This window comes from Hyperolius riggenbachi, chromosome 10 (assembly GCF_040937935.1).
Source record: "Hyperolius riggenbachi isolate aHypRig1 chromosome 10, aHypRig1.pri, whole genome shotgun sequence".
Lineage (NCBI taxonomy): Eukaryota > Metazoa > Chordata > Amphibia > Anura > Hyperoliidae > Hyperolius > Hyperolius riggenbachi.
In genome coordinates, this window is record NC_090655.1 from 101,742,583 (window position 1) to 101,770,011 (window position 27,429).

At 43.9% G+C, this 27,429-nt stretch overlaps 1 protein-coding gene across 5 annotated transcripts in view; it reads right to left on the reverse strand.

Annotated features, from left to right (window-relative positions):
* The window catches only part of MFSD13A (major facilitator superfamily domain containing 13A), a 53,106-nt gene extending 27,957 nt beyond the window's left edge, over positions 1-25,149 (reverse strand). Inside the window, exons 1-5 of one of the 5 annotated variants that reach the window (XM_068259392.1) lie at positions 24,938-25,149; positions 16,275-16,312; positions 15,183-15,421; positions 6,753-6,832; positions 4,989-5,435 (exon numbers count right to left, since the gene is read on the reverse strand). In XM_068259392.1, the coding sequence (XP_068115493.1) occupies positions 4,989-5,435; positions 6,753-6,832; positions 15,183-15,347 (692 nt within the window). In that variant the 5' untranslated portion in view covers positions 15,348-15,421; positions 16,275-16,312; positions 24,938-25,149. Of the gene's footprint in view, positions 1-4,988; positions 5,436-6,752; positions 6,833-15,182; positions 15,422-16,274; positions 16,313-16,889; positions 17,061-17,292; positions 17,375-24,937 lie in introns of those variants that run through there. The other 4 variants (XM_068259393.1, XM_068259394.1, XM_068259396.1 and 1 more) reach the window with 4 other exon arrangements.
* Between the last annotated feature and the right edge of the window lie 2,280 nt (positions 25,150-27,429).

Consider the following 27,429-nt stretch of genomic DNA (forward strand, 5'->3'; position numbering starts at 1 on the left):
AACCGATGTTCTTTAGGTTGCCAGAACCACTTTGCCTAAGACTCAGAGAGACCTCGACATAGCATAATTCCGTTTATTCATAAAAAGATTAAAAGTAGTGCACTTACAATACTCAGGTTACAATGCGCATATAAAAATCACGTGTAGCGTCTTCCTTGCTCCGTAGGCACCGCCCTACTAGTTTCGTCACTTGACTCATCAGGGGCTTGGCCTATCGGAGCTTAGAGACCCTATTTGTTGCTTCCCCCCTGCGTGATGCAGCCCAGTATGCTTCATTCATTTGCCGTTTGCTGCCAGCGGGACTTCCCTCTATTGATTTAGATTGTGCGTCTGGACTACATTTCCCAGAATTCTATCGGGTTTGCCTAAAGGTAAAAATGAGATTATATATATATATATATATAGATAGATAGATAGATAGATAGATAGATATAGATATAGATATATATATATATAGAGAGAGAGAGAGAGAGAGAGAGAGAGAGATATATTCTATGTATCTATATATTCTATGTATCAAACACACACACACAGTTATCCATAACAGAGCTTTTCTAGCAGGTTTATGAAAAATTAATACATTAACAATTAATAAAACTATTAAAAACTCAAACATCTATATAAAAATGTATATAAAAATTAGCAACTTGAAGAGGATACCGAATGAATATGCGGCGATGATGGGGTTCAATTCACAATATAGACAAGTTGAAAAGGTGTTTAGGCGACATTGGAACTTACTGAGGAATGACCCCGTTTTGGGCAAAACACTACCAAGACAGCCCAAATGTATATACAGACGGGCGAGGAATTTACAGCAGAGAGTTTGGTGAAAACTTATGTGGAGGGTCCCAAAATCACTAATAGGACAGATATGTGTGGCAATGTTGGTTTTTATCCTTATCAGTGCATTGCATATGAGAGAGCCCAAGGAGCCAGGATGAAGGAAGTGATGTCATCCATAACCGGAAAAAAAAAAAAAAAAAAAAAAAAAAAACGTACAAAATTAGGGAATTTATCCACTGCTGCAGCTCGCACGTGGTTTACCTTTTATGGTGCCCGTGCAGGTTGCAATATGTGGGCCATACGAAAATAAAATAAAATTTATAATATATATATATATATATATATATATATATATATATATATATATATATATATATATATATTCTGCGCCAAACCTGTAGAATTGTGGGTAATGTAGTCCACACAGGACGCTACCTTAAAGCGAACCCGATAGAATTCTGGGAAACGTAGTCCAGGCGCACGATCTAAATCAATAGAGGGAAGCTGGCAGCAAACGGCGAATGAATGAAGCGTACTGGGCTGCATCATGCAGGGGGAAGCAACAAATAGCGTCTCTAAGCTCCGATAGGCCAAGCCACTGATGAGTCAAGTGACGAAACTAGTAGGGCGGTGCCTACGGAGGAAGGAAGACGCTACACGTGATTTTTATATGCGCATTGTAACCTGAGTATTGTAAGTGCACTACTTTTAATCTTTTTATGAATAAACGGAATTATGCCATGTCGAGGTCTCTCTGAGTCTTAGGCAAAGTGGTTCTGGCAACCTAAAGAACATCGGTTTGGTGTAAAACGCTGTTTGCTGGTCCCCTTCTGGTCCACGCATGATATCCAATGAGAGGCTTGTGCTATTGTTTGGTGGAGGTCACACCGGGTGCTGCTGGCTGGTATTGTGGGATACACTGGTGGTGACAACCTGGATGTAATGTTTATGCAGTATTACGCTATTTGTCTGCATCCATCTTTGTTTGCATGTGTGGAGGAGTAGAGATATCAGGAGAACAGCGACAAGTCCTGCATATACTAGCTGGGCCACAAACGTGATATGCGGATCTGAATTGGTCGGCCACGATCTCTGGTGAGCGCTTATCATTATTATTATATGGAGGAATGGTGAATATATCAGACCCCTGAGGAGATTGGAAAATAGACTTTGAACTGTGTTGAGGAAACTTTCCTTGCATCCTGAGGAAAACTATAGTGTGAACCAAGCATTTACCTCCTGTATTTATTGAGGATGTTGAGCGCCGTATAGGTTTCTCTATTTATGATTAAGTTATTGTGAAGCACACACAGTGCTTCACAGTGTAATCCATCTGGTGGATTACAATCATTTTTAGGTTTTTATAATTTTTTTTAGGAATTTTTTGTGACTTGTAGTGATTGTTACAGTGCGGAGCGCGCAACATTTTTTGTTTATATTAGCGCGAATCACCCGCTAATCACCATAGTGAGAACAGGCCCCAAAAGCTCTTTCTAATGTTATCCTATGTGTGTGCACACTGTAACGATGTGATTTTGTAAAAATCCCCCATAGCACTGCATTAGCAAGAGCTTTTAAAATCGCTAAGCTCTTGTGGAGTGCACCAGCCTTTAAATGCTTTTTCAAATGCAAGTTTAACTATAGCCTTTAGGCGGTAATGCTATCATTTTTATATTTTTTGTACATAACTGACTTGCGACATCTACATAATAAGCTCATCGGGCTTCAGACCACAAAGAGAAAGAAACAAGGGTGGGAGGCCTATGTATTAAGCATGGTGTGAAAGGAAACACTAGTGCCACTGAGGCATAGCTACTGACTCCTTTCAACACACACAAGATTTGTCCATCCTATGTAACTACAGACAAATGTGTCAGAAAACAAAGTCACACTGCTTCACACACAAGCCGATTACAGGAAAGCCTCCTAGCAGTCAAGTGCATGGTGCCTAGGTGTCAACAAAGAGGAACCTCAGCTCATGTATGAGTAATCAGCCACTTGGTCTTTAACATTTAGAGAACAGAAAATACAAAATATTTTAGTTTAAAGTCCAACTAAAGGTTAAGAAAGGAAAAAAGAAAAGCAAGGATAGTGCTGACTAGTTCAGCACTGCTATATGTCTTTCCAACAAGAGCTGCTATGTTTGGTAAGGTTATGTACAATGGCCTCCCCTTCCCAGTGCCTGCCTGCCATGTCTCAGGGACATAAAGTAAGCAGTTTTCTCCCCAAACGATGGAATGGAACACTATGGGGGTAAACAGGTGGAGAAAGGGATATATAAAACATAGTGACTGTTATCAAGTGGAGAATATAAAATACTGAGATTGGATAGTATCTTGTGAAGTGCCACAAGGTACATGTAGGATTCCGCTTTCATCCACTCTATACTTCCAACACAAGTTACCATGGGTACCTGCTCCTGTTACATACATCAATCCATTGCACAATCGCAGTGTCTGAAATCTGCATGAATAATCATTATTCACTGGAATGTCTGTACATTCAAATGTGTGTGTGTATATAAAATATATATATATATATATATATATATATATATATATATATATATATATATATATATATATATATATATATATATATATATATATATATATATATATATATATATATATATATATATATATATATATATACAGTGTTCTCCCCAGAATTTTTTTCCAGCCGGGTGGCATGAAATAGTAGCCGGGTGGCATGAAAAAGTAGCCGGGTGGGTTGAGATGAAAATGCAGGGCAACTCTGCTTACAGCATAGGAGGTGAGCCGATGACAGCCGGGTGGTCACCAAATCTAGCCGGGTGGAGCACCCGGCTAAAAGAGCCTGGGGAGAACACTGTATATATAAACAAAAAAACTAAAAAAACTAATCACACTATCGAAACGTTTGTCAAAAGGGAATCTGAAGTGAAAATAAACTTGAGATAATGATGATTTGTATGTGTAGTACAGGTAAGAAATAGAACATTAGTAACACGGATATGAGTCTCATATTGATTCCAGTACAGGAAGAGTTAAGCTATTCCACAGTTTTATTTTATATTTAAATCTACTTTTTATGTTTTTACTGATTTATTGTTTTTGCTAAATGACTAATTCATTGAAGTATGCCAGAGCTAAAAATCTATGAACTATTTACCTTTTTATCTCTTTCCTGCTCTCAGAAGCCATTTTCTGCTAGGAAAGTGTTTTATAGTTGTAATTTCTTATCAGTGAGTGTCACACTGTAGTCTGGCCACAGACTACATATATATATATATATATATATATATATATATATATATATACACACACACACATATATACATATATACACATGAATCAATTTTATTGGAATTCCACGTGAAAGACCAATACAAAGTGGTGTACACGTGAGAAGTGGAACGAAAATCATACATAATTCCAAACATTTTTTACAAATAAATAATTGCAAAGTGGGGTGTGCGTAATTATTCAGCCCCCTGAGTCAATACTTTGTAGAACCACCTTTTGCTGCAATTACAGCTGTATGTATGTATGTATGTATGTATGTATGTATGTATGTATGTATGTATGTATGTATGTATACACACACACACACACTATATCATAAGTTTTACACCAAGAGGTGTAAAACTATTAAAAGCTGTCTCAAAGCAGGAGGCAATATAGACTTACCTCTCTAAAAATAAACAGGCGTGTAGGGTGGAATATATAAAATTGATTTGCAGAAAAACCCCACAAGAACGTGTTTTGGGGGGCTGTCCCGCTTCTTCAGGTCTATGATGGTAAAATACCAATGGTAGGAATATAGTGTGGTTTGAGCACCTCAATATATATCTAAATTGAGGTGCTCGAACAGCACTATATCCCTACTGTTGGCACTTTACTGTCCCAGGCCTAAAAAGAGCAGGACAGCCCAGTGAAACACATTATCCTTATGTTTTTTTGTGTGTGCCAAAATTAATACACATACCTGTAGTAAGACCACCCCACCCACCCACCCACCCACCCACCCAATAAATGCAGGCTATTCTGCATTTACTAAAAAACAAAGAAAAAAAATCAAATCCTCAAATTCTTCGCCACCTAATAAGACTATTGTTATCAAATGTTCCATGAACAGCAGTGTTGCTAATTCAGGTCTAGCTATTAAAATGGAGACATTTTTCCACATCTACAGCTCTTCAGTTAGGACAGGTCACTTACTCTTTCAGTATTTCCTGGTCACTGGCGGTATTGGTTCCTGTTCTGAAACGTTGTCTGAGCAGCCATGTTGATACTGTAAATCCAAGGGCAGATATGGCTGCCAAGATGACACAAAATATCCTAAATGAGAAAAAGTCTTCCTTGTTCCATACTGTGTAAGATGCAAACACTGAAAGAGATCCAATGGCACTAAATAGGGAACAGTGGAAGTTCAGTCTAGTCCTCTCGTCCGCTGACACAGCCAGGTCGGCCAGCAAGGCATTGTGGTTGAGATCAACCATAGTGAGGAAACTGTCATAGAGGCAGAGGCATATGAGAAACTGTAAACCCGGGTGTGCCCAGGAAACCCAGAATGCCAAGAAGGAGAGTGCAAATAGTGGTCCATTCCTACTCAAGGCCCTGAGCCTCTTCAGCACCACCTCAGGAGTTGAAATTTCTATACTGGACCTGGATGAAGAAAAATCAAGTTTAGTATGGTTGTCGTAACAGCTGATTACATAAAGAAATACAGGCTGGAAACTTAAGCTGACATTTTAAAGCTGATGAGGGAGTTTGCTGTGTGTGCAATAAAAATGGTTGGCTTATTTTGCTGCACATTACACACTTAAAGGAACACTATTAACATTTTTTTTTTCAATTGAGATGGGAAATGTTTGGGAATTGCTGCTGAATTAGTGTATACATTTGAATCCTTATCTCTTTGTTTACTGTTATCTAATTCCTTTCACACTTTTCTGACTCCAGTCTGCTGTAATCTGATGCCAGAGTGAGCCATGATGAGAAGGGGAATTCCCTCATAGTGCATCTGTTAACTGTGTGTGTGCTAGTGATGGGAATTACGGCTCTTCTCGGAGAATCGGCTCTTCTGAATCGGCTCCCATTAAAGAGCCGGCTCTTACGGCTCTCAATCGGCTCTTCATTAAATATCACTGGACACCACTCAGAATCGGAGGAAAAGCCCCGCCCCATCTCCATGACAACTCCAGACTGCTTCGCTGACTGGGGCAATCCCTCTTGCTACTGCTCTGCTCCATACACTCCTACAAGCTGCAAGAGAAGGACTACATCTCCCAGCATGCCTCAGCGCCCTTTATTACACAGCAAATCAGAGCTGTGTGGGGTGGCTGAGGCATCGGCTCTTTCAAAACTGAGAGCCGGCTCTGGTCGTTCACAGCAAAGAGCCAGCTCTTAGAGCCGGCTCGTTCGTGAACGACCCATCACTAGTGTGTGCGCAGAGAGCTCAGAGACAGGCAGAGCTTTCTATCACAGAGAGCAGAGGAAATGTATCTTATGTGCAACATAAACATTTGTAATTGTGTGTGTGTGAAACCTGATATAACTCTGCTTCAATATTACACTGTTCTTTGCATGTCAGACTGCAGAGATTCATACCTTTGCAAATAAGACATTCCAAACGTAGCTAAAATCTACACACAATGAATTACAGCTTTTGCTTTTGATATTTAACATGAAAAGAAGGAAAATGTTTACACAGCTACTTAGACATTATTTGTACATATCCATTTTAGAACACTTGGGTATTGATAGTGTTCCTTTAAGCCCCAGGGGAACCCTACAGATTTGAGGACTTCTGAAAGTAGCAGCTCTTCTCAACTGTGTCACATCTAATCCACCACCTGTACAAAGCCTAGAAAATGTTAGTGTAGGTGGGAAACTTGCCCAGCAGGGAGATCCTGTTTGGGGTGTACACTATGATAAAGTAGACCTAACTGTCAATAGCTTTTATACAGCTGTCATACTTACTGTTTTGCGCTTAGAAAGACATGGTCACTTAACCATCCAAACAATGGATCATTCAAGCTGTTCCATATTAAGAAAATGGTCTGCAACAAGAAGGGATGACTTGTTAGTAGGAATACAGCTCACAACTCAGCAGAAAATAAAGAAACATACTGGTCTGATGATGCCACCTCTCTCTCACAAACACAACGTGACTGAATAATCTATGGGAAATTTAAGGGTCCATTGTGAACATCACAAGGAATACAATTGCTTATTTTTTTTTACACTATTCCTTTACAAATTATGTAGTCAGTGTTTGTCCATTAAATCTTTAAACTTAGTAAGTTTCAGTTTACAACACAACACAAGTAGAGCAAAGGAATACCTCACAGATGTAGACTATGTAAATCAAAAAAAGAACAAAGAACCCATCTGCTAATGAATAATTTGACTGAACAGGTAATTGCAGCATAGAAAAACCTTTATTGATGTAAATACACTGACATTAAGAACAAGTAAAATAGGTATAAATCCCCTGATCATGATTATAATCATATGCCCATGCTATCAAAAAATGGGTATAAGATATGAAGTCAAACAGAGCCTGTAATGATCCGCTCAGCTGGCTGCACAAGCAGCCAGCTGTTTGACCATTCCTTATGTCTGAGAGATGCAGGTCTCTGGAAAAAAGAGACCTGGCTTCACCTTGCAACTTTTAGAGTTGCTTTGCTGAGGGATTTGCATACATGCAAATTGCCCAGCTGTCCCCTTTGAGGGCTGGCAGTATATAAGCTTTCTGCTGACCAGAAGGCTTCGCTGGTCATAAGGGTTTGTCCTGTGAAACACTCCTGGAGTGTCAGCCATGCTTATTGTTTGAAGATTAGCTTAGAGTAATTCCTGGGACTGCGCTAGGCATCCTTGCTAGAGCAGTCAGGATTATATTATTTGTATTGCCTGTTCTGTCTCTCTTGCTGTACTTGGATCGCACTTGCTCTGGCGGAAAGAGCAGTGGATCCAGCTCGCTCTGTTTCTATACTTGGATCACACTCGCTCTGGCGGAAAGAGCAGTGGATCCTGCTAGCTCTATTGCCTTACTTGGATTGCACTCGCTCTGGCGGAAAGAGCAGTGGATCGTATCTCTCACTTATTCCCGTTTTCGTGTGTCTGTCTTGTCTGATGCGAACGCTTGCTGGGGGCTCGGGGAGGTAACCGTTGAGCAAGCGCTCGCGTCCTCTGTTTCATGTTTGTCTGTCGGTGGTTAGTTAGGCGTGCTTGTCTCTGTTGTGCTTAACACGCGCAGACCGCGCAGTAAACGCGTTCGCTGTTGCGAATGAGTGCGGTGTTCGCGTTTAGTCAGCGTTTGTTATTTTCCTTATCTTCTCATTGTATGATTGCTGTGCCTTTGCTACTCTCATGCCCTGTCTTGCTTAAGCCTTGTGTCACCTCTGGCAATTGCCTCTCTCGCGATTGCGTTCCTACTTCGTTTCTGCTGTTGTGTGTGCACCGTCGCGGGTTGGCGACTAGATTGGAGCACATACATACATTCTGTACCTGTGCTCATTCTCTTTCGCAATCGCTTCTCTTGCGATTGCGTTCTCACTTGGTTTCCTCGGTTGTGTGTCCGCCGTCGCAGGTTGGCGGCTAGATTGGTGGACATACATACATTCCTCATCTGTGCTTATTCGGTCTTGTGTCGCTGTTAGCAATCGCCATCTCTTGCGATTGCCTTCTCACCTGATCTTCATGGTTGTGTGTTCATCGTTGCAGGGAGGCGACTAGATTGGTGGACACACATACCCTCTGTCGCTGTGATCTCTCTCTTCCAGGGCTATCTCGCCCTGCGTTTCTTCCCTTCGTGCAATTCCTGTCTGGTGTCTGTGGCAGGGCAGAGGAGCTGTTCCTCTGCACTCCACAGCTCCACCTGCCGACAGGAATTTCCCTTTACAGGTGCGTTGCACCTTTTGCTGGGTTCCCTCAAATTATATGCTTGTGGAGGATTTCCGCAGTGTCAGCGCACTCCCTGTGCGCTGACCACGGAGAGAATTCCACAATCGTTAGAGCCCCAGCAAGTTGAGTAGGTTTCAATTTGTCTTGTATAATTACAAAATTATCTACTGTAGAAGTTGTGGCATGCTTTGTACTTGGAAGTCAGCTGATTGCGGGTACCGCCCCCATTTCAAGATCTTTACTTCGTATGCCCAAAGCAAGGGGACTTTCAGTTGCTGTTGTATGCCATTTGTGAATCCTGTAGCTGTTGTACATTTATCACCAATGCTTTTTGTGCAGTGCTTTACAGTGAACACTGAAATGATTCAGCTTTACACGAATGAGGAGGTACTCCCATAATCCAACTCTTTCTCAGTGATGAAAATAATTCCTTCATGTCATGTAAAAAGCCAGGGCTACAACAGGAGCCACTGGTGCATAGGAGGTCTACAGCCTATTCAATTTACAAAGCTACATACAGCAGAATCCCCGTTATCCAGAACTCAGGTAACCAGAAGTCTCAACTAACCGGCATGCCTGATGGATAACGTGGACTTTCTGTGGGGGAGTAGTTTGTGAGGGTTGACAGCCTTTAAAATACTTACCAAGCCTGCAGCGACATTTAGCAGCCTTCCTCTTGCTCCTAGAGTCTTCCAGTGCCTGTGTACTGCAAGTCGGCATGTCACGTGACTCGATGCAGGTCAGGTGACACAGTGGCTTCCGTGCACGGGGGAACCCAGAAAGCCGCTAGGAGCAAGAGGAAGGATGCTATATATCGCTGGAGGCTTGGTGAGTATTTGGGGGGAGGTTAGCTTGCTCGAGCAACCGGCAAGCACATGTACCTGGCACCAGGTGATCCCCGCCGGTGCTGGATACTGGGGATTTTGCTGTAATTACTTGCAGATAGTTGTTTCAGACTAGGGGAGACCTCCATCTCTGTTCAGTATTAACCCACTTCTTGAACCGATGAAGGCCAACCTAGCTTGAAACAGCTGCCTTCAAGTTCTAGGTCTTTGTAAAATCAACAGGCTATATGCACACTGCACACTAGCAGTTCTGGGGGTATCACTGACTCTTCAGGGACATAAAGGAAGGATTTTTATCTTCACTCCCTGAGCAGAAGCGAGTCATTATGGGAGTATCTTCTTGTTGAAAATTGCTAATACCTTCTATTTTAAGAAGTCAAAACAAGATTTAGCAAAATAGCTTTTTTCTGGTTCCCTTGTACATTTTTAGTAGTTCTGGTTCACCTTCGCTTAATTGGGCACTGAAACGCTTAAAAGCTACATCAATTGTTTGCCTGTCAGCAGGGCTACCAATGCCCCACATTTTAGAACCAATTACTGGAGAGAGGAGGCGGGGCATATGTCCAACTGGTATATTTTTCGGGATGTTATAGAGGAAACACACGTAAACAAAAGGAAGAAAAAAAAAATCTACAACATCCATGCGGAGAGTACCCAGAGTAGGGTTAAAAATACAGATCCCTGGATCTGCGAATACATATTCACCCTGCTCTGTATAACCTAATGATTCTTTTCTTTAAGTGTCTAAGTCAAAAACAACTTTTTATTTAAAGGAGAAAAAAGAAAAAAAAAAAAAAAGCATTTGTAGATGCAGACTAATAGATACCGTATGTAGCGTCTAGTTCAAGGGGGGGGGGGGGGGGGGGGGGGGGGGGAGAGAAAGCGTTTAAGATGGGAAAAAAAAAAAAAAAGTAGCAGAAGGTGAGTCTGGCTGCTGCCACGTAGTCAATATTTGACAAGTTGCTTCATCAAACAGATGACAGATTGCCACAAGCCACATAACTGAGCTCCACCTGCAGTCCTCTCACGCCAGCCTTCTGCTGGACCCTCCACTCTGCACTGAGTCATGCTGGGCTGGCTGTAGCCAGGTATAGGACTCAGGGAATAGATCTTTTTGCTAATTTTTGCTTCAATCAATAATATTGAAATGCAACACAATATGTAAGAGATTATACACAGACACACACAGACTCTAGATCTGAGTAGTAGGACCTGAGGACTGAGTAATCTATAGCCAGAGGTTTACTATATCAGAGTTTACTATATCAAGATTCTACTGTGTATATAATAAAGGATTTTTGTTTTGCTACTGTACATTAATAACAAACTCACTGGTAAAACTAATGCATACAGTTATTAAACAGTTCCAATTATATCTTGGACTTTGATGTTGGGCACTTTGTGGTCCGTTGTAAAGCATCACCAGCGGGTTTCAGGCCTAAGATTGTAGAATAATTAATGGGTCAATGCATCCCAATAGTATGTGTATATTTTCGATCAGTCTGCAGAGGAATTCACTTAAAATTTTCTGACAAATGATCAACCAACCATTCTACAGATCATAAGTAGAAAGTGAATATCTGCTTGAGTTTATTAGTCTTGAATTTAGCTGACCGCAATTGTGAGCCATAAAAATACTATAATTAGATCCGTTTTATCTGTAACGTTCTATTTAAACTTTGCGGTAATGAGGGAAGCAGAGATAGAGGAAACTGGAACACTTTCTATATAATGTAAAGTAAACCTTTCATCAGAGCAATATGACTGCCAAAGTCAACATCCTTCTGAAAGTGCTGCTTGTATGCAAATCTAAAACTTTGCAAGCCACTAGCTATAGAGAGGTTCTGATCTGTACTATTGGTAAGAAAGTATTAACATAACCAGGCTCATCACTTGTAAGAGGACTTGAAGGCGAACTTAAAGGGGCTCACAACCTAAGGTCCCAAAGTGGGTCCAGGCAGGCCCGGACTTGCCTCACAGGAGTCTATAGGCAGAGATGTCCTGGCACTTTACACTTTGCCCTCCATGAACCTACACCCCTGCTGAATTGCATGACAAGTGTGCTGACTGGCCCAGCTGTCACTACTCCCTTAGTCCTCTTGCCCGTCATAGGTAGCTACAGGTGCCCCTTAGCATCAGGTAGCCAGAAGTAGGTGCCTCCAAGTATTAGGTAGCTAGCTAGAGATGCCCCCAAGTTTTAGGTAGCTAGCTAGAGGAACCTTAATATTAAAGGAAACAGGCAAAAAAAAAAAAAAAAAAAAAAATTTGGCAAATCAGCTTTACTCACCTGGGGCTTTCTCCAACCCCTTGCAGTCAACTGGCCCGTGCTGATCGCTCTGCTCTCCGCCGCTATCCCAAGCTTCCCGCATGCTGTTCAGGCCGACCTCAAGGTCGTCCTTACTGTGCCTGCGTGAAGCGCCGCTGTTAATCATGGCTACGTTGTCCGCATACTGCACCGAAAGCCCCAGGTGAGTAAAGCTAATTTTACGTTTTTTAGCCTGATGTTTCCTTTAAGTAGCTAGAGGTGCCCCTTGACTGAAGGGAGATCTTGTCAGTGGAATGCTAAAAGCAGGATGAGTAACCTTTCATTTACACTCTCCTCAGGACTCTGCATAGGGAAAGAGGAAGGGTGGGCCTCGGGGAGGGGAGTAAGCTGCCTTTCCATCATCAGGCACCTGTAGGCATGTGCCTACAGTGCCTTATAGTAAATCCGGCCCTGGATCTATGAAAAGTTTTCGGTTCCTATGCTGTTGTGTATCTTTTAGAGCAGAGAGGAAGTTCTGAGTTCAGGTTTGCTTTAAAAGGTAGCCTCTCACAAAGAAAAATCACCATGTACTATGATGAAAGCCACTAGCTGCCTATTAATTAACTTTCTGCTATCAATTGTATAAAAAAAAATAAAAAAAAAAAAAATGGAGTATTCACATTCATATGTAAGCTAGAAAAATGATTTTCAAAGGTGCATTTATTCACTGATGCTCAGGATCAGTATTATTTTTATAGCGAAAGGGTTTGACTTGAAAACCTACTAGCTGTATGGTAAACTAAAGTCACTCTCAGTGATTCTAGTGTGTGCACAGGTGGCCCATGAGGTGTGCAGAGGTTGCTTAATGGTCTGGCATGCCAGCTCTTTAAGAAAATAAATAGGTGTCTGCGTGAAAGGATTCCCCTCCTTGCCCCACCTGCAGAAGTCGCCCCATCGTTCCAAGTGCCGTCGTTTCTCCTCCCTTACGCACAGGACTAAAAAGTGTTTGGCTGTTGCCTAGCAACGCGTCTGTACGGTTTTGTACGGTTTTGGTGCAGGGTCACTCACAGAATGGAGATTAATCCTGGCAGATGATACAAATTGTGAGCAAATTATGAATGTATGTACCTTTAGGCTACTTGCACACCAAGATGTTGCGTTAGGTGCACGTTATGCAGTGGCGTAGCTACGGAGCTGTGGGCCCCGATGCAAGTTTTACAATGGGGCCCCCCAAGCACTCTATACACAATAATTGATACAGTGCACCAAAACCTGCCAATGGCAACTACAGTGTCAGAGGTGCAAGAAGGAGATGGGGAACAGTTTATTAATGATTAGCAATATTTAAAGTATCCATAGAAGTGATTATTATGAGCACAGGACCAATAGAGAGCTAATACTGTAGTTGAGGGAGGGCCCTTCGGGGCCCCTCTGGCCCAAGGGCCCCGATGCGGTCGCTACCTCTGCACCCCCTATTGCTACGCCCCTGACGTTATGCGACCTTAACATAGCACCTAACGCAAGGTCTGGTGCTCTTCGATGTGGACGTCAGAGTGAGCCGCGTTGTGCAGCTCACTCTGGCGTCCGTGATGCCGTGATGCGTACTCTTGGACGCATGCGGCATCACGTGGTCCCGCCTGCCAATCGCCGCACAGAGCGGCCGCACCAGGAAGTAAACACTGCACGTCACAACGTGCAGTGAATATTAATTAGCCATGTGCCTGGCGGCTCTCCGCTCCTCCCCAACATGACTGAGCATGTGCAAACAGTCTAACGCGGCTTAAGCCACTGTAACGCTACAGTATGCTGCACTTTCGGAAGAACATGCAGCGTTACATGTAACGCAACGTGGACAGTGTGAACAGCCCACTTGTGTTACATTGCTGTGCGTTGGGGGAGCGTTACAGGCTGCACTAACATGTGCCTGTAACGTCTTAGTGTGTAAGCATCCTTAGGCTATGTTCACATTATAAATCGCCAGCGCCATTTCAAGCGCTGAGCAATATATAGCTTTTTTTTTTTTTTTTTTTTTTTTTTTAAATTGCCTTTCACTGCATAGCAATGCAGAGCAATTTTTTTTTTACGTTAGTCAGGAGGTGAACGCTTTCACCCGGAAATGAATAAATACAATGTATTTATTCATAGAAGCGCTCAGGAAATTACTATACAAAGCGCTTTTTCAAGCGCTTTGCGATTTCCCTATACCTTCCATTATAGCCAAATCGCCCCGAAAATGGTACAGGCAGCGCTTTTGTAAGCGGATGGCAATTGAACTGCTTACATGTGAACACTCTCATAGGGTATCCTTGCACAAGCGCTTTTAGGGCGATTTCTGAAATCGCCAGCGCTTAAAAAGAAAAAACCCTCAAACGCTCATAGTGTGAACAAGCCCTTAGAAAATGTCATTAATGCTCTTGGTTTAGTGAGTTAAATTCATATAGTTTGTAGTATCAGCAGCATAGAATGCAGACTTCTCTAATAAGTCAAAGGGGCAGAAGAGTAAATGAAAGCCTGGTTAGACAATACACCTGTAGTTATTTCCAGTTTTGGCTAGAACTTGTTGAAAAACAACTTGAATGCAAGTTGTATTTAGTTGCACTAAATGGAGCAGATTTGCTTCCAAAATAGTTTGCATGCAAAAGCCTTCCATACTAGACCCTTTCACCAGCGTTCGTTACTCCCAAGTTGAAAGGGTCCCTATACTACCCACACCAGTCAGCAAGCAAGCATTTTTCATGCTCATGAACCTGGTATTCACACTGAGGCCTGTCTGGTTCTACCATTCTAAGGAACACATACATGCGAATAAATCATTCTAAGATCTCCAGGGAGCCATCAACTGCACTACTCACATCATTATATAAATGGACTGTACTGGCATAGGGCATAAAGCCCTTAAAAGTATTGGCATAGCTTCCCGTGCATGTGTGTAAATTTCAGCAGCTATTATGGTCTGGCTGCAGGCAGTAGCTCTCCTGCTTCTGAGCCTGTACAGCCCATTTAAATAATGGTGTGAGTAGTGCAGTTTGTGACTTACTGGAGACCTGAGACTTATGTACATGCATTCACTAGAATGGTAAAAGCAAACAGGCCTCAGCATAAATCCCAGGTTCACAAGAATGAAATGTTTGCTTGCTGACTGATATGGGTAGATGCGGGTAGAGTAGGGATCCTTTCAACTTGGAGAAACCTCAATACCGGTGAAAGGGTTAGTACGGAATGCCTTTGCATGCAAACTATTTTGGAAGTGAATATGAAGATACGCCATTGTGAACACAAAACCGCAATAAAACATAACAAAGGTTTTTATTTTTCCTACTGTAGTCTGCTGAGAGGTTCTTATTTCTTGCCATGATTTATTAAATGTCACAGCTCTTTGTGTTGTTAGTCAATCATCGCAGCAGTACTGCTTACCTCTCCAACCCAGAAAGACAGCTTGTCGATCTTGTAAACTGAAACAAAGGTGTCCACATAATAGAGAAGGAAAACATTGTGCAGGACGGAAAGGAAAAATGACAAGGAGCCATAGAGGACTGCGGTGGGGAGATGGAAAACCCCAGCAATGAATCTCACACCCATCTTAAGTTACTCAGCAGCAGCTATCCTCCATGCCAGCTCCTCCATACTGTTCATGGCCGAGAACATCCATCCACCTACAGAGGAGAAAAAATACACCTGTTAATGCCAAAAAAGAAATAAATCTTATTTATAAAAGTAGCAGTAAGGTATTGTACCGTGCTAGCCATCAGCAAAAGCAAGACGTTTTAAATCAGGATGATACCATTTATTGGCTAACGTAAAAGAATAAGAGTAAGCAAGCTTTCGGCTATATAGCCTTCGTCAGGCTGAATCCTGTAACATCCCCTTTTGATATTGCATGTATATAGCTGTCTGTTCCATCAGTTTGTAAGCAAACAGGATTGGAGCCTGATGAAGGCTATACAGCCGAAAGCTTGCTTACTCTTATTCTTTTAATTTAGCCAATAAATGGTATCACCCTGATTTAAGACTTCTTATTTATAAAAGCATCACTGTGAAGATCCAGCTTTGGTGGTCAAAAGTCAGGATTGGATGCAATAACTGGTCCTCAAAAGGTTCACACTTCTATCACAGGCATCCAGAAACCTATCCCTGCTCTGTTTCTCTAGCCCTAACCTCATCCTGCTAATGGTGGCCATACATGGTACACTTTTTTCATACAATCTTACCATTTGTACGTAGTATAAGGGTAAATTAAGTGAATATATTGAAAGGAGAATTTAGGCTTTTCCCTTATATTACATAAAAATGGTAAGATTGTATGAAAAAAATTGTACCATGTATGGCCACCATATAGACAGTCGGATTTAAATGTGATCAATAGAAATTATCACTAGTCTTAAAGTTTTTGAAGATGAATTCAACAACCTATTGAAAAGACCATTTCATTCAGATTAGTGTGCTGATCCAATCAAATCCGCTAGCCTGCGTTTTGATTTGGAGCAAATTCAGATAACATTATCTTACCTGTCCAATCTCATTTTCCATCACTCAGATCGTGAAAACTGAGGCAAAAAAAAAAAAAATAATAATAATTTGTAACTTTTCCAATAGCATTTATGACCAATTACAGTAGATCCTGAAAATTGACAGTATTTTTTTTTTTTACCCATTTTTGGTATTTTTTTTCAATTGCAAAGTACTGAAAAGTTAAAGTAAGCAGAAGATGAAAAACTCTCTCTTATAAGAAAAAAACTTAGATAAAAAAGTGAATTGCACATGGACCAATGTGTTTTGTTAAAAAAAAAAAAAAAATCCAAAACACAACACCACCACTTAGTATATATCACTTACTATATACAAACATCAAAAGAAAACTGGTCTCTAAAAGAATCATCAGTAAAATTGGCTAGGTTGGCTACAACATCAAAGTACAGTCATATGTCACCACAACACACCAGAGATTTAGAACTTGTGAAAGTTTTTGTCACAAGGGGTTAAACTACTAAAAGAGCTCAGCGGCAGTGATCGAAGATTATGGCCATTTTATGACAAAAGTGAGTTCTCGCTTTGAGCAAACGTGCTAAACTATCTCCAACCTGACCAAAAGCTTAACAATCCCCTGGATTATTTAACACTTACCTACAGGGATGGGGATCTTGATGCCTAGGTTGCTGCTCACATCCCATCCGCCAGCTGCTGGATAAATAACCTGCTTCAATAACAAAAACCTGTTTGCACTACAGGCAATCCTTCAAGGAAACTAATGAAAATGTGTGAGTGTCGGCCTGTGCCTAGTTACCCTGGAAGTCTACAGCAATCAGCTAAGAGGCTACAGTGTGAGAAACTGCTCCTCTGATCACTGATAGGAAGAATGTTAATGATAGTAATAATCAAGAAGCAATTCAGGCCAAGTGAAAAAGTCACCTGTAGCAAGTCCAGCAGCTGTGAGTCAGTGTGACTAGTGATCAGAGAGTTTACATGTATAGACCTGCTCAGCAAGACCGTCCCATTGTTGGACAGCATTATTCACATTTTTACCCACCTCTGCCTCCGACAGATGAAAACAAAAAAACCTATGTGCAAAAAACCTTGAATCCTCCAGAAGCCGAAAGTTTAACCTGACACCTGAGGATGGGGAGGTGTTCTGTGACTGAGAGGGAAGTTCCATTTGCCACGGTTTCACAATCATTTATTGTTTCAGTGAGGGAAAAGTGGTTTCCTGTTTCAGTCCCCTATCAGATCCCAGCAGACATGCTTCATACACACAATAAATAGCAAAGGAGAAAACATTTTTGTACTTCCTGCTTTTACAGTACAGCTCCATGGTGGCCAACACTTCAGTCACATCTGCCATAATCAGATCCTTTATTTTCCCTGTAAGCTACACACACCTCCAGAACTGCTGGAATGCAATGATGTGTCAGCTCGTCCTAGCCGTTCTGGTTCACCATGAGCTTGCTGGGTTGTCTGTACCACTGGGTCTTTCAAGTCCTACTCCACAGCGCCACATTAATCTATGCCATGCACTGATGAGGATCAACCAATCTGAAACAGTCTGTATGCATGTTGGATTATTGTGGCTCTGTATATTTAACAAGCTGACACATCATTGCATTCCAGCAATTCTGGAGGTGTGGTTAGCTTACAGGAACAATAAAGGATAATTTGCATATCTGGCAGTGATGCATTGTGGGAGACAACATATGCTCACTCCAATCTGCATAATCATGTGTATCATCAGTGTGATCACACTAGCCTTTGTAGGAATCGCAGAGGATTTCCCGCACGATTATACGATTGAGCATTTTAACTTTTTTTTTTTTTTTTTTTTTTTTTTTTTTTTACACAGTAGCTATTGCTTTCAAAGGAAAACATACACTGTGGAGGTTGTACTTCTTTTTTTTATGCTATGCGTAATCGCATAGGCCTCCGGAAAATGCAGCTTGTGTAGAAAGGTGGTGGATCACTCCTCTTTCAGTATTCAGGGATGTGCCAGCAACACTTCGGGATCCAAATGCAATGGAAATATAGTAGCCGACACCATCCAGCCAATTTCATGTTACAATGTTACATGCAAGATACAGCTTGATAAAGAGGCAGGGAGCCTCGAAACGTCGCTGCTTCATCTTTTATGTTGCACAATTGCTTCATAATAAAAGAGCTATAAAACTATCTGAATGGTGCCGACTACTACTTTTCCATTCCGGAAAATGCAGCAGCACCACAGTGTCATTATACGCAATCTCACGTGTGTTTTTGTTTGCGCCAAAACGCTGCAGATTTGCTCATGTGTGACCCCTGCCTTATGGCAGACATTCCCTCTCATTCCAGTTAAAATGGAAACTCCTCATAAAATTGGCATAAACATAGACCTGTGCTGCAAAAGATTTCTAATCCAATCCCTCCCCTACTTACACACAGGGTCCGTTCTGGGAAATTGCAAAGTTGAATTTATTTGTAAGTGGATTCCTATGTTGAACATGGGGAAACGTGGATAAATAATTTACTTTTGGGCAACTGGAGTGGCACTAGCAAATCATACAATCTGAATTATAGTACAATACTGGAAGAATGCAAGTCAGTATTTAAATCTTGGGGCTGCCCTTATTGGGAGAATCAAGATATCTCAGTTACTCTGTAAAGATGCAGTAGTACCAAAGCTTCCTCTTTGTATTCTAGAGGGAATTACAAACTGATTAATCTCTTAGCACCGGCGAATTGTCACTCACGTATCAAGTCCTGTCTAAATATACTCTTGAGCTGATTATGCGGATGTATCCCAAACATGAGCTCGCTTTTAAAGCGAACCTGAACTCAGAACGTCCTCTCTGCTCTAAAAGATACGCAACAGCATAATACCTTTTATAGAAAAACATTTATTTGTTACACCTGATATACATCCTAAACTAAATCTGCACTGTTTCTACTTCCTGATTCATACAAGCAAACATATTGTTAATGTTCTGTGCTTTCAAATGGCATTATCTGCCATCTCTGCCATAGGCAGTCATGTGACACAGGGTAGAGATCAGATTACAACTTGTGAATATACACAACTGAGGGGAAATTAAACAGGCTAAACTCTCTAAATACATACAGGGTGCATTTATCTATGTATTTATTCAATCATGTGCAAGAGTTCAGGTCTACTTTAAATCACACTGAAAGACAACCAGGAATCATGGAACGAAGCATAGGCCTTTTTCCAACAGACCAGAATGCAGCTCGAATCTTTACCATATCGGCAGTGTTTCCCCGCAAGCGAGTCAGGTAGGGAAACGCTGCCTATACTTTCCATTGTTTGCCATCTGGATCTCCCTGTGGTGCGATTCTGGACAGCATGCTGTAGATTTCTGCAGCGTGCACCAAACCCCTAGCCCCACTAGATGATCTGGACGCATGCATCACTACAAGTGCTGGCGTGTGTCCTGCAAGATGCTCACCGGCTACTGGAAACCGGCTCTAAGACAACTGAACTAGACATGGCTCCAGGCTGCTGTATGTTACAGGGCTGGATCAGACAAACTAGGACAGATAAAAAAAGATAACCTGTAACTTAAAAAAAAAAAAAAAAAAAAAAAGATACTTACCTCGGAAGGGGAATCCGCTGGATCCTAATGAGACTCCCCTGGTCCTCCTCAGCCAGCCCCATTTATTGCTGGCAACCAGTGAACAGATAAAAACAATAATAATACCAGTGGCCTGCCTGCCTGCACAGACGAACTACCGCCTTTCCGCTTGGGCTCCGGCACAAATAGCCTAAAACTCCATCAGGTCTGCTGTGCTGCGCAGGTGCAGACACACACCTGCACGATAGAGCAGACCCAATCAACTCGGCTTATTATGGAGCCCGAGTACTCGGTCCACTATACATCCATACATAAATATCGTTCATGATCTAACAATGTTTGAACATACAGTCTTGCATTAACGATAATTAACCAGCTGAGCGGTCTGGACGAGCTCAGCTCGTCCAACACCGCCAGAGGCTGCCGCTCAGGCCCTGCTGGGCCGATTTTCACCAAATAAAAAGCAGCACACGCAGCCGGCACTTTGCCAGCCGCGTGTGCTGCCTGATCGCCGCTGCAGCGCGGCGATCCGCCGCGTGCAGCGGCGAAAGAGGGTCCCCCCAGCTGCCCGAGCCCAGCGTAGCCGGAACAAACAGTTCCGGCCAGCGCTAAGGGCTGGATCGGAGGCGGCTGACGTCCATGACGTCACTCCGCTCGTCGCCATGGCGACGAGGTAAGCGAAACACGGAAGGCCGCTTATTGCGGCCTTCCGTGTTACTTCTGGCCGCCGGAGGCGATCGGAAGAACGCCTCCGGAGCGCCCTCTAGTGGGCTTTCATGCAGCCAACTTTCAGTTGGCTGCATGAAATAGTTTTTTTTTTATTTAAAAAAAACCCTCCCGCAGCCACCCTGGCGATTTAATCAGAACGCCAGGGTGGTTAATGCATGGATGCGGCAGACTGGATCACTCAAATTTTCCAAGAAAAGTTGTTGCTCATAATCTTTTCACGTTGTCTGATACCTTTTTAATCAACGATAATTGGTCAATCCATCAGAATAGTTCATTTTGAATGATTTTATTTTTCTAGCTGTGCTGCTGACCCTCTGCCTGTAAGGGTGGGTTCCTATCTGCTTCTGGACCACGTGCGGATTGGATAGTGTAGAGTCCGCTCCGATGGGCCGCTTGGACCCTGCGGCAGACGTGTTATCACCATAAGCTATATGTAGGAACACATCTACCTGTCCCGGATTATCACGGAGTGCAGCCCACTTATTGCAGCGGATCTCACGGATCTGTTGCAGAGTGACAAGTGTAAATGGCTCGTATTTATAAAATAGGAGCCATTTACTGTCAGTTTAGCAATGAGTGGATAACGGACCAAAAAAAATGTCCATTCTCAGCTCAAGTGGGAACACAGCCTAAGCCTGTCTTGTGTGCTCACACCAAACAACTGCACTATAACTGCTTCAGATGTCAAGCAAATCATCTCTTAACCTTTGAAGCCGTAGTGTAAGCACCTAGAACTAGCTAATTTCATAAACGCGTCGGTTAAAAAGGGTATAAACGACAGCGATGACAATAGTAAAATATTGGTAATTGTACTAATATTCTACTACATTAATACCCACCCACCCCCTTGTCCTGGACTGTGATCTCCCTTACCTCCCAGTGCTGCTCCAGGAACTCAAACACCGTTGGGGACACAGGCAGCTTCGAGGTAGCCCTCCTCTTCCTCCTCCTAGCAGAGGCGGGGCACACAAGCTGGAAGCACCCAGCGACACAAGCAGTTGCAATCCAGCACTCTGGCTCCCTGCACTCCAGCCGCAGCAGACGCTCCGGCTCCCTGCACTCCAGCCGCAGCAGACGCTCCGGCTCCCTGCACTCCAGCCGCAGCAGACGCTCCGGCTCCCTGCACTCCAGCCGCAGCAGACGCTCCGGCTCCCTGCACTCCAGCCGCAGCAGACGCTCCGGCTCCCTGCACTCCAGCCGCAGCAGACGCTCCGGCTCCCTGCACTCCAGCCGCAGCAGACGCTCCGGCTCCCTGCACTCCAGCCGCAGCAGACGCTCCGGCTCCCTGCACTCCAGCCGCAGCAGACGCTCCGGCTCCCTGCACTCCAGCCGCAGCAGACGCTCCGGCTCCCTGCACTCCAGCCGCAGCAGACGCTCCGGCTCCCTGCACTCCAGCCGCAGCAGACGCTCCGGCTCCCTGCACTCCAGCCGCAGCAGACGCTCCGGCTCCCTGCACTCCAGCCGCAGCAGACGCTCCGGCTCCCTGCACTCCAGCCGCAGCAGACGCTCCGGCTCCCTGCACTCCAGCCGCAGCAGACGCTCCGGCTCCCTGCACTCCAGCCGCAGCAGACGCTCCGGCTCCCTGCACTCCAGCTGCAGCGGAAGCTACCTGGTCTCCAACTGGATCTGCGTGCGCCCCTACAGTTGATTATTATATAGCAATTTATAGCAGTGCCTAACACAGCTATCATGAACACAGTTCGTCAGCACACCAGTGGTAATTTTAGATACTCTGCACTTTTATTGTGCAATTATTCCACAATTGGTTCCGACAATTGTTTCGGGGGCCTACAGGGTCCCCCTTTCTCAATGCATGTGGTACCATACCACAAGCCTTGAGAAAGGGGGACCCTGTAGGCCCCCAAAACAATGGTCAGAACCAACTATGGAATAATTGCACAATAAAAGTGCAGTGTCTAAAATCACCACTGGTGTGCTGGTGAACGGTGTTCATGATAGCTATACGATAGTGACTTTGCCATACTCACCTCGACAAACACCCAGAAACTGATGGTGTGCCTGCTTCATTGGAAAAATAAATAGCACAGCTGGCACTGCTATAGTCGCTAATTACATAGTAGAGCCCAAATTAGGACGTGCTTTACGCCCTTTTTAACTGCTTCACTTTCAACTTGTAATTGTTCTTTAACAAAAACAATAATCTTCAGTTTTGATGTGGAAGATCACAATGAAGAGCAAACCACAGCATAAAAGTAAAGCTAGCCACACACAGATCTACAATGGCTCTGCCCAGGATGTAAGATCATTCCAATCAGTTGGGTAACAATGATGACCACTCTTTAGGGCCCGTTTCCACAAATTGCGAATTCATATAATGATTTACCGCTATGGCTCTTCAACCAATGCATGTCAATGGAGTAATTTGGGGGGGGGGGGGGGGGGGAGAGGAGTTTGAAAATATGGATTGCGTCCGACAGATTTCTGCAACACGCATCTGATTTCCCCCCAGCAGTGAGTGACAGCCGCATTCGGACTTCTGGAGTACAACCGCAGCTGTCTGCGATATAGCTAGTGAAACTGGCCCTAAAACCTGGTACACACCTTTAATTTTGGTTGGCCAAGCAACTTTACCACCTGCATGTAGTATAAAGGTCAACCGATTTTTAATACGATGAGCAGATTTTATGGGTAAACCCGTATACTACACGGAGGTGGAAAAATTGGTGCACGATTGGCCAATAAAAATTGAAGGTGTGTACCAGCCTGAAACACACATCCAATTTTGATTGACCAATGACTAGCCAAATTTACCACCTTCATGTAAACACAAGAGCCGAAAGATTTTGAATACTATGAACAGAGTGTGTAGGTGAGCTCTCATACTACATGGAAGTGGTAAAATGAATCAATCATTGGCCAGTCAGAATTGGATGGTGTACCAGGCTTTGAGGTGGCCACTAACGATACAATTAGGTGACCGATCGTTTATTTACGATTATTCATATGAACAATCGGAAAAGATCGTTTGGGACTACTAAACGGGCGAAAATCTAACCAATTTGATTGATTCCTTCAATCTAATTGGTTAGGAGATTTTTGTCCGTTGGTGATCTCGAACGTTAATTTCCGATTGTTCATATGAATAATCGTCGGTAAACGATTGATCACCAGATTGTATTGTTAGTGGCCACCTTTAGTGGTGCCCCAGAATAAGAAACATGTGATTACAAATTTGACTTGCAACTATTTTTTTCAACTGTACAAATACAAGAATTAGGGGGTGCTGAACCAGAGCTTTAACGGGAGCTACTGTGGTGGTGTAGTGGTTAACACTCTTGCCTTGCAGTGCTGGCTACCCGGTTCGAATCCCAGTCAGGGCACTATCTGCAGGGAGTTTGTATGTTCTCCCTGTGTCTGTGTGAGTTTCCTCCCACATCACGAAAAATATACAGATAAGTTAATTGGCTTCCCCCTAGACTACAAAACATATATGCTATAGACATATGACTATGGGAGGGATTCGAATGTGAGCTCCTCTGAGGAACAGTTAAGCGAGAAGACAATATACTCTGTACAGCGCTGTGGAAGATTTTGGCAAGATATAAATAATAATATCAATAATAATTTGGAAAACTAATGGTTAATTAACAGCAATGCTAATCAATTAAGATGTCACCTAATTGATCACTTCTGATAGTGTTTAGCCTTGTGCTCAGGGTCAGCCCCTGCTAATTCCAGTTCTCCCCATGAAATACACATCATGCTCCTCTCAAAACTAGGCCTTGTTCACATCTAAAATCGCTGCCGCCAGCCTTTTGCAATTTTGTGCGTGATTATTATTAGCGCCTCCGGCGTGTTGTGATTTTTTTGTAAAGCGCTTTTCTAAGCACTTTTGCAGAGTGATTTTTTTTTTTTCACTTCCTGATGCAAGTCAGGAAGTGAACGCTTTTACCCGGAAAAGAATAAATGCAATGTATTTATTCTTAAAAACCGCTGGGGAAATCGCTATACAAAATGTTTTGCGATTTCCCTATACCTTCCATCGAGGCAAATCGTCCCCAAAATTGTAAAAAAAGAAACAAACAAAAAACCTGCATCAAATCAGAAGAAAAAAAAAAAAGTCTATCTAAAAACACACACGCACGCACGCACGCACGCACGCACGCACGCACGCACACACACACACACACACCAATAGAGTCAATACTGGAGATCTATAAAAAAGGAAGCACTTGGTCAGATCGCTAGGATGCTGGGTGATTTAAATCCCTGCTTTTTATTCCCATGTTTACAATGTCTACACTATATTTATCAACACCAGCTGCATCCTCTCCCAGACAGCCTATAGTATAACATGCTGGGACAGGAGAGGAGAGAGGGAGATGCAGTAACCGGATATCAGGGCAGGTGTGACAATCAGCCACTCACCTGCCATGCGGACACACAGGAGCCCGTCCAGCTGAGCTGGAGGGGACGGCTTCTTCCTCCGGTGGCTGGAGTGCTGGAGAGGAAGCGGACGGGGAGGGGCGCTGTGCTGAGCCGCTGGAGGAGGAAGCTGCTGCTCTGCACGGACACGGAGCATTTATGGCTGCCACCGTGGCACTGTGTGTGCTCTGCTCAGCTGACACCCGTCCATCAGTCACTGACTCTGCATTGTTTGTCATCCAAGTCAGCGGTGGGGGCTTTGCTGTTACTCGAGGCTAGCGTGGTCACAGCATCACATTGCTGGAATAGATCTGCCTGCTCTATTCATCTCTTCCCATCAGATCATCAGCCATTACTGCATGGACCTTATTTCATCTACAGGCCGGGAAATATGTGCGCCTATAATCCTCCACATATGTAAAGGATGTGACGTGAGGAGAGGTTGTTAATCTGTAGAGCAAGTTGAGCTCTGGCTAAATTATTTACTTATAATGTTTAGACAATGGGTATCATTCATAAAGCATTTCCGCACCGGTGACTTTCCCGACCACTCAGCATAAGCCCCATTCATAAAGGCTCTTTCCGCATGAAAAAGTGACAGAGCGATACATTTCCGCCTTGTGCGGAGTTTTTCTAGATTAATCTAGAAAAAGTAACAAACACATCCATTCATAAAGATTAGAGCAAGCGGTATCCGGAAGGAAAATACCGCTTGCTCGACAGTAGCGATAGGCGGGCGGAATACATATAAATGAATGGGAGGGACCTCCCAAGCAGCATCAGACAGAGCAGCGCAGGGAGGGAATCGGGCAGCTTTTAAGTTTCCGCATGCCTTCCGCCACGCTGCCGCCAGCTTCCTCCAGAAAACCTCCGCACTTCTTCCGCAACAGGCAGACTTCTTTATGAATGGCCACCCAGAAGTCTTAATTACCGGTTGCGGAGAAGAACAGTGTTTTCCCGCACTACCGACAGCCTGTTTATGAATGATACCCAATGGCTCTTTTCTGAACAGTTGATTACTATAAAGTTAGGGTGGCCATACATCTAGTGAATTTTCGGCCCAAATTTTATCGAATCGGATGAAAATCTGCCGCTACAAGCGTGCCCGATTGATGATTCAGTTGGATTCAGGCTGAAATTGCTACAACCGATCGATTTAGCAAGGTGGAAAATATCCGTCCAATGTGGCTAATAGGGTCTGCGACAATAACGGAGTGAAATATCAGGACAAACAATGGAAACCCCAGCCGCTGTCTCCTCTATGCCCTGCTGGTGTCCGTGCATTAACCACTTGAGGACCCACCCTTTACCCCCCCTTAAGGACCAGCGCTGGTTTGAGTGATCTGTGCTGGGTGGGCTCTGCAGCCCCCAGCACAGATCAGGGTGCAGGCAGGGAGATCAGATTGCCCCCCTTTTTTCCCCCCTATGGGGATGATGTGCTGGGGGGGTCTGATCTCTCCTGCCTGCTGTGGGTGGCGGGGGGGGCACCTCAAAGCCCCCCTCCGCGGCGAAATCCTCCCCCTCCCTCTCCTACCTGGCCCCCTCCTGGAGATCCGGCTGCACAGGACGCTATCCGTCCTGTGCAGCCAGTGACAGGCTGTCTCCTGTCACATGGCGGCGATCCCCGGCCGCTGATTGGCCGGGGATCGCCGATCAGCGCCGTACAAATGTAAACAAAGCGGATTATTTCCGCTTGTGTTTACATCTAGCCTGCGAGCCGCCATCGGCGGCCCGCAGGCTATTCACGGAGCCCCCCGCCGTGATTTGACAGGAAGCAGCCGCTCGTACGAGCGGCTGCTTCCTGATTAATTAGGCTGCAGCTGGCGACGCAGTACTGCGTCGCTGGTCCTGCAGCTGCCACTTTGCCGACGCACGTTATGAGTGTGCGGTCGGCAAGTGGTTAAAATCTCAATTGTTCCAGCTGCTCCTTACCCATTTGTGTCCCACATGGCTGCTGCATACAGCACATTGTGTGTGTGTGGAATCACACATGCCGCTTGCTATCCGCAGCAACCATGTGGGACACCAATCAAGAAGGGGCAGCTGGAACTGGTGAAATTTTAATGCACAGGCACATTAACATTAGGTGGCAGGTGTGGTGTCACAAGGCCGCTTCTGGAGAGATTTCATGCTGAAATCGATCAGGAATCAGCCTGCGGTGAATGGGCAGCCAACAGATCTCTCCAATCACATTTCATCAGAGAGATCTGTCTCTTTGTCGATCTGCCCATACATTGCTAGATGTATGGGCACCCTTAAAGGGATACTGTAGGGGGGGTCGGGGGAAAATGAGTTGAACTTACCCGGAGCTTCTAATGGTACCCCGCAGACATCCTGTGCCTGCACAGCCACTCACCGATGCTCCGGCCCCGCCTCCTGATCAGTTTAAAGTCTGAAAACCACTGCGCCTGCTTGCCGTGTCCTCGTTCCCGCTGATGTTACCTGGAGCGTACTGCGCAGGCCCACTATGGTCTGTGCCTCTGCAGTAAGCTCCT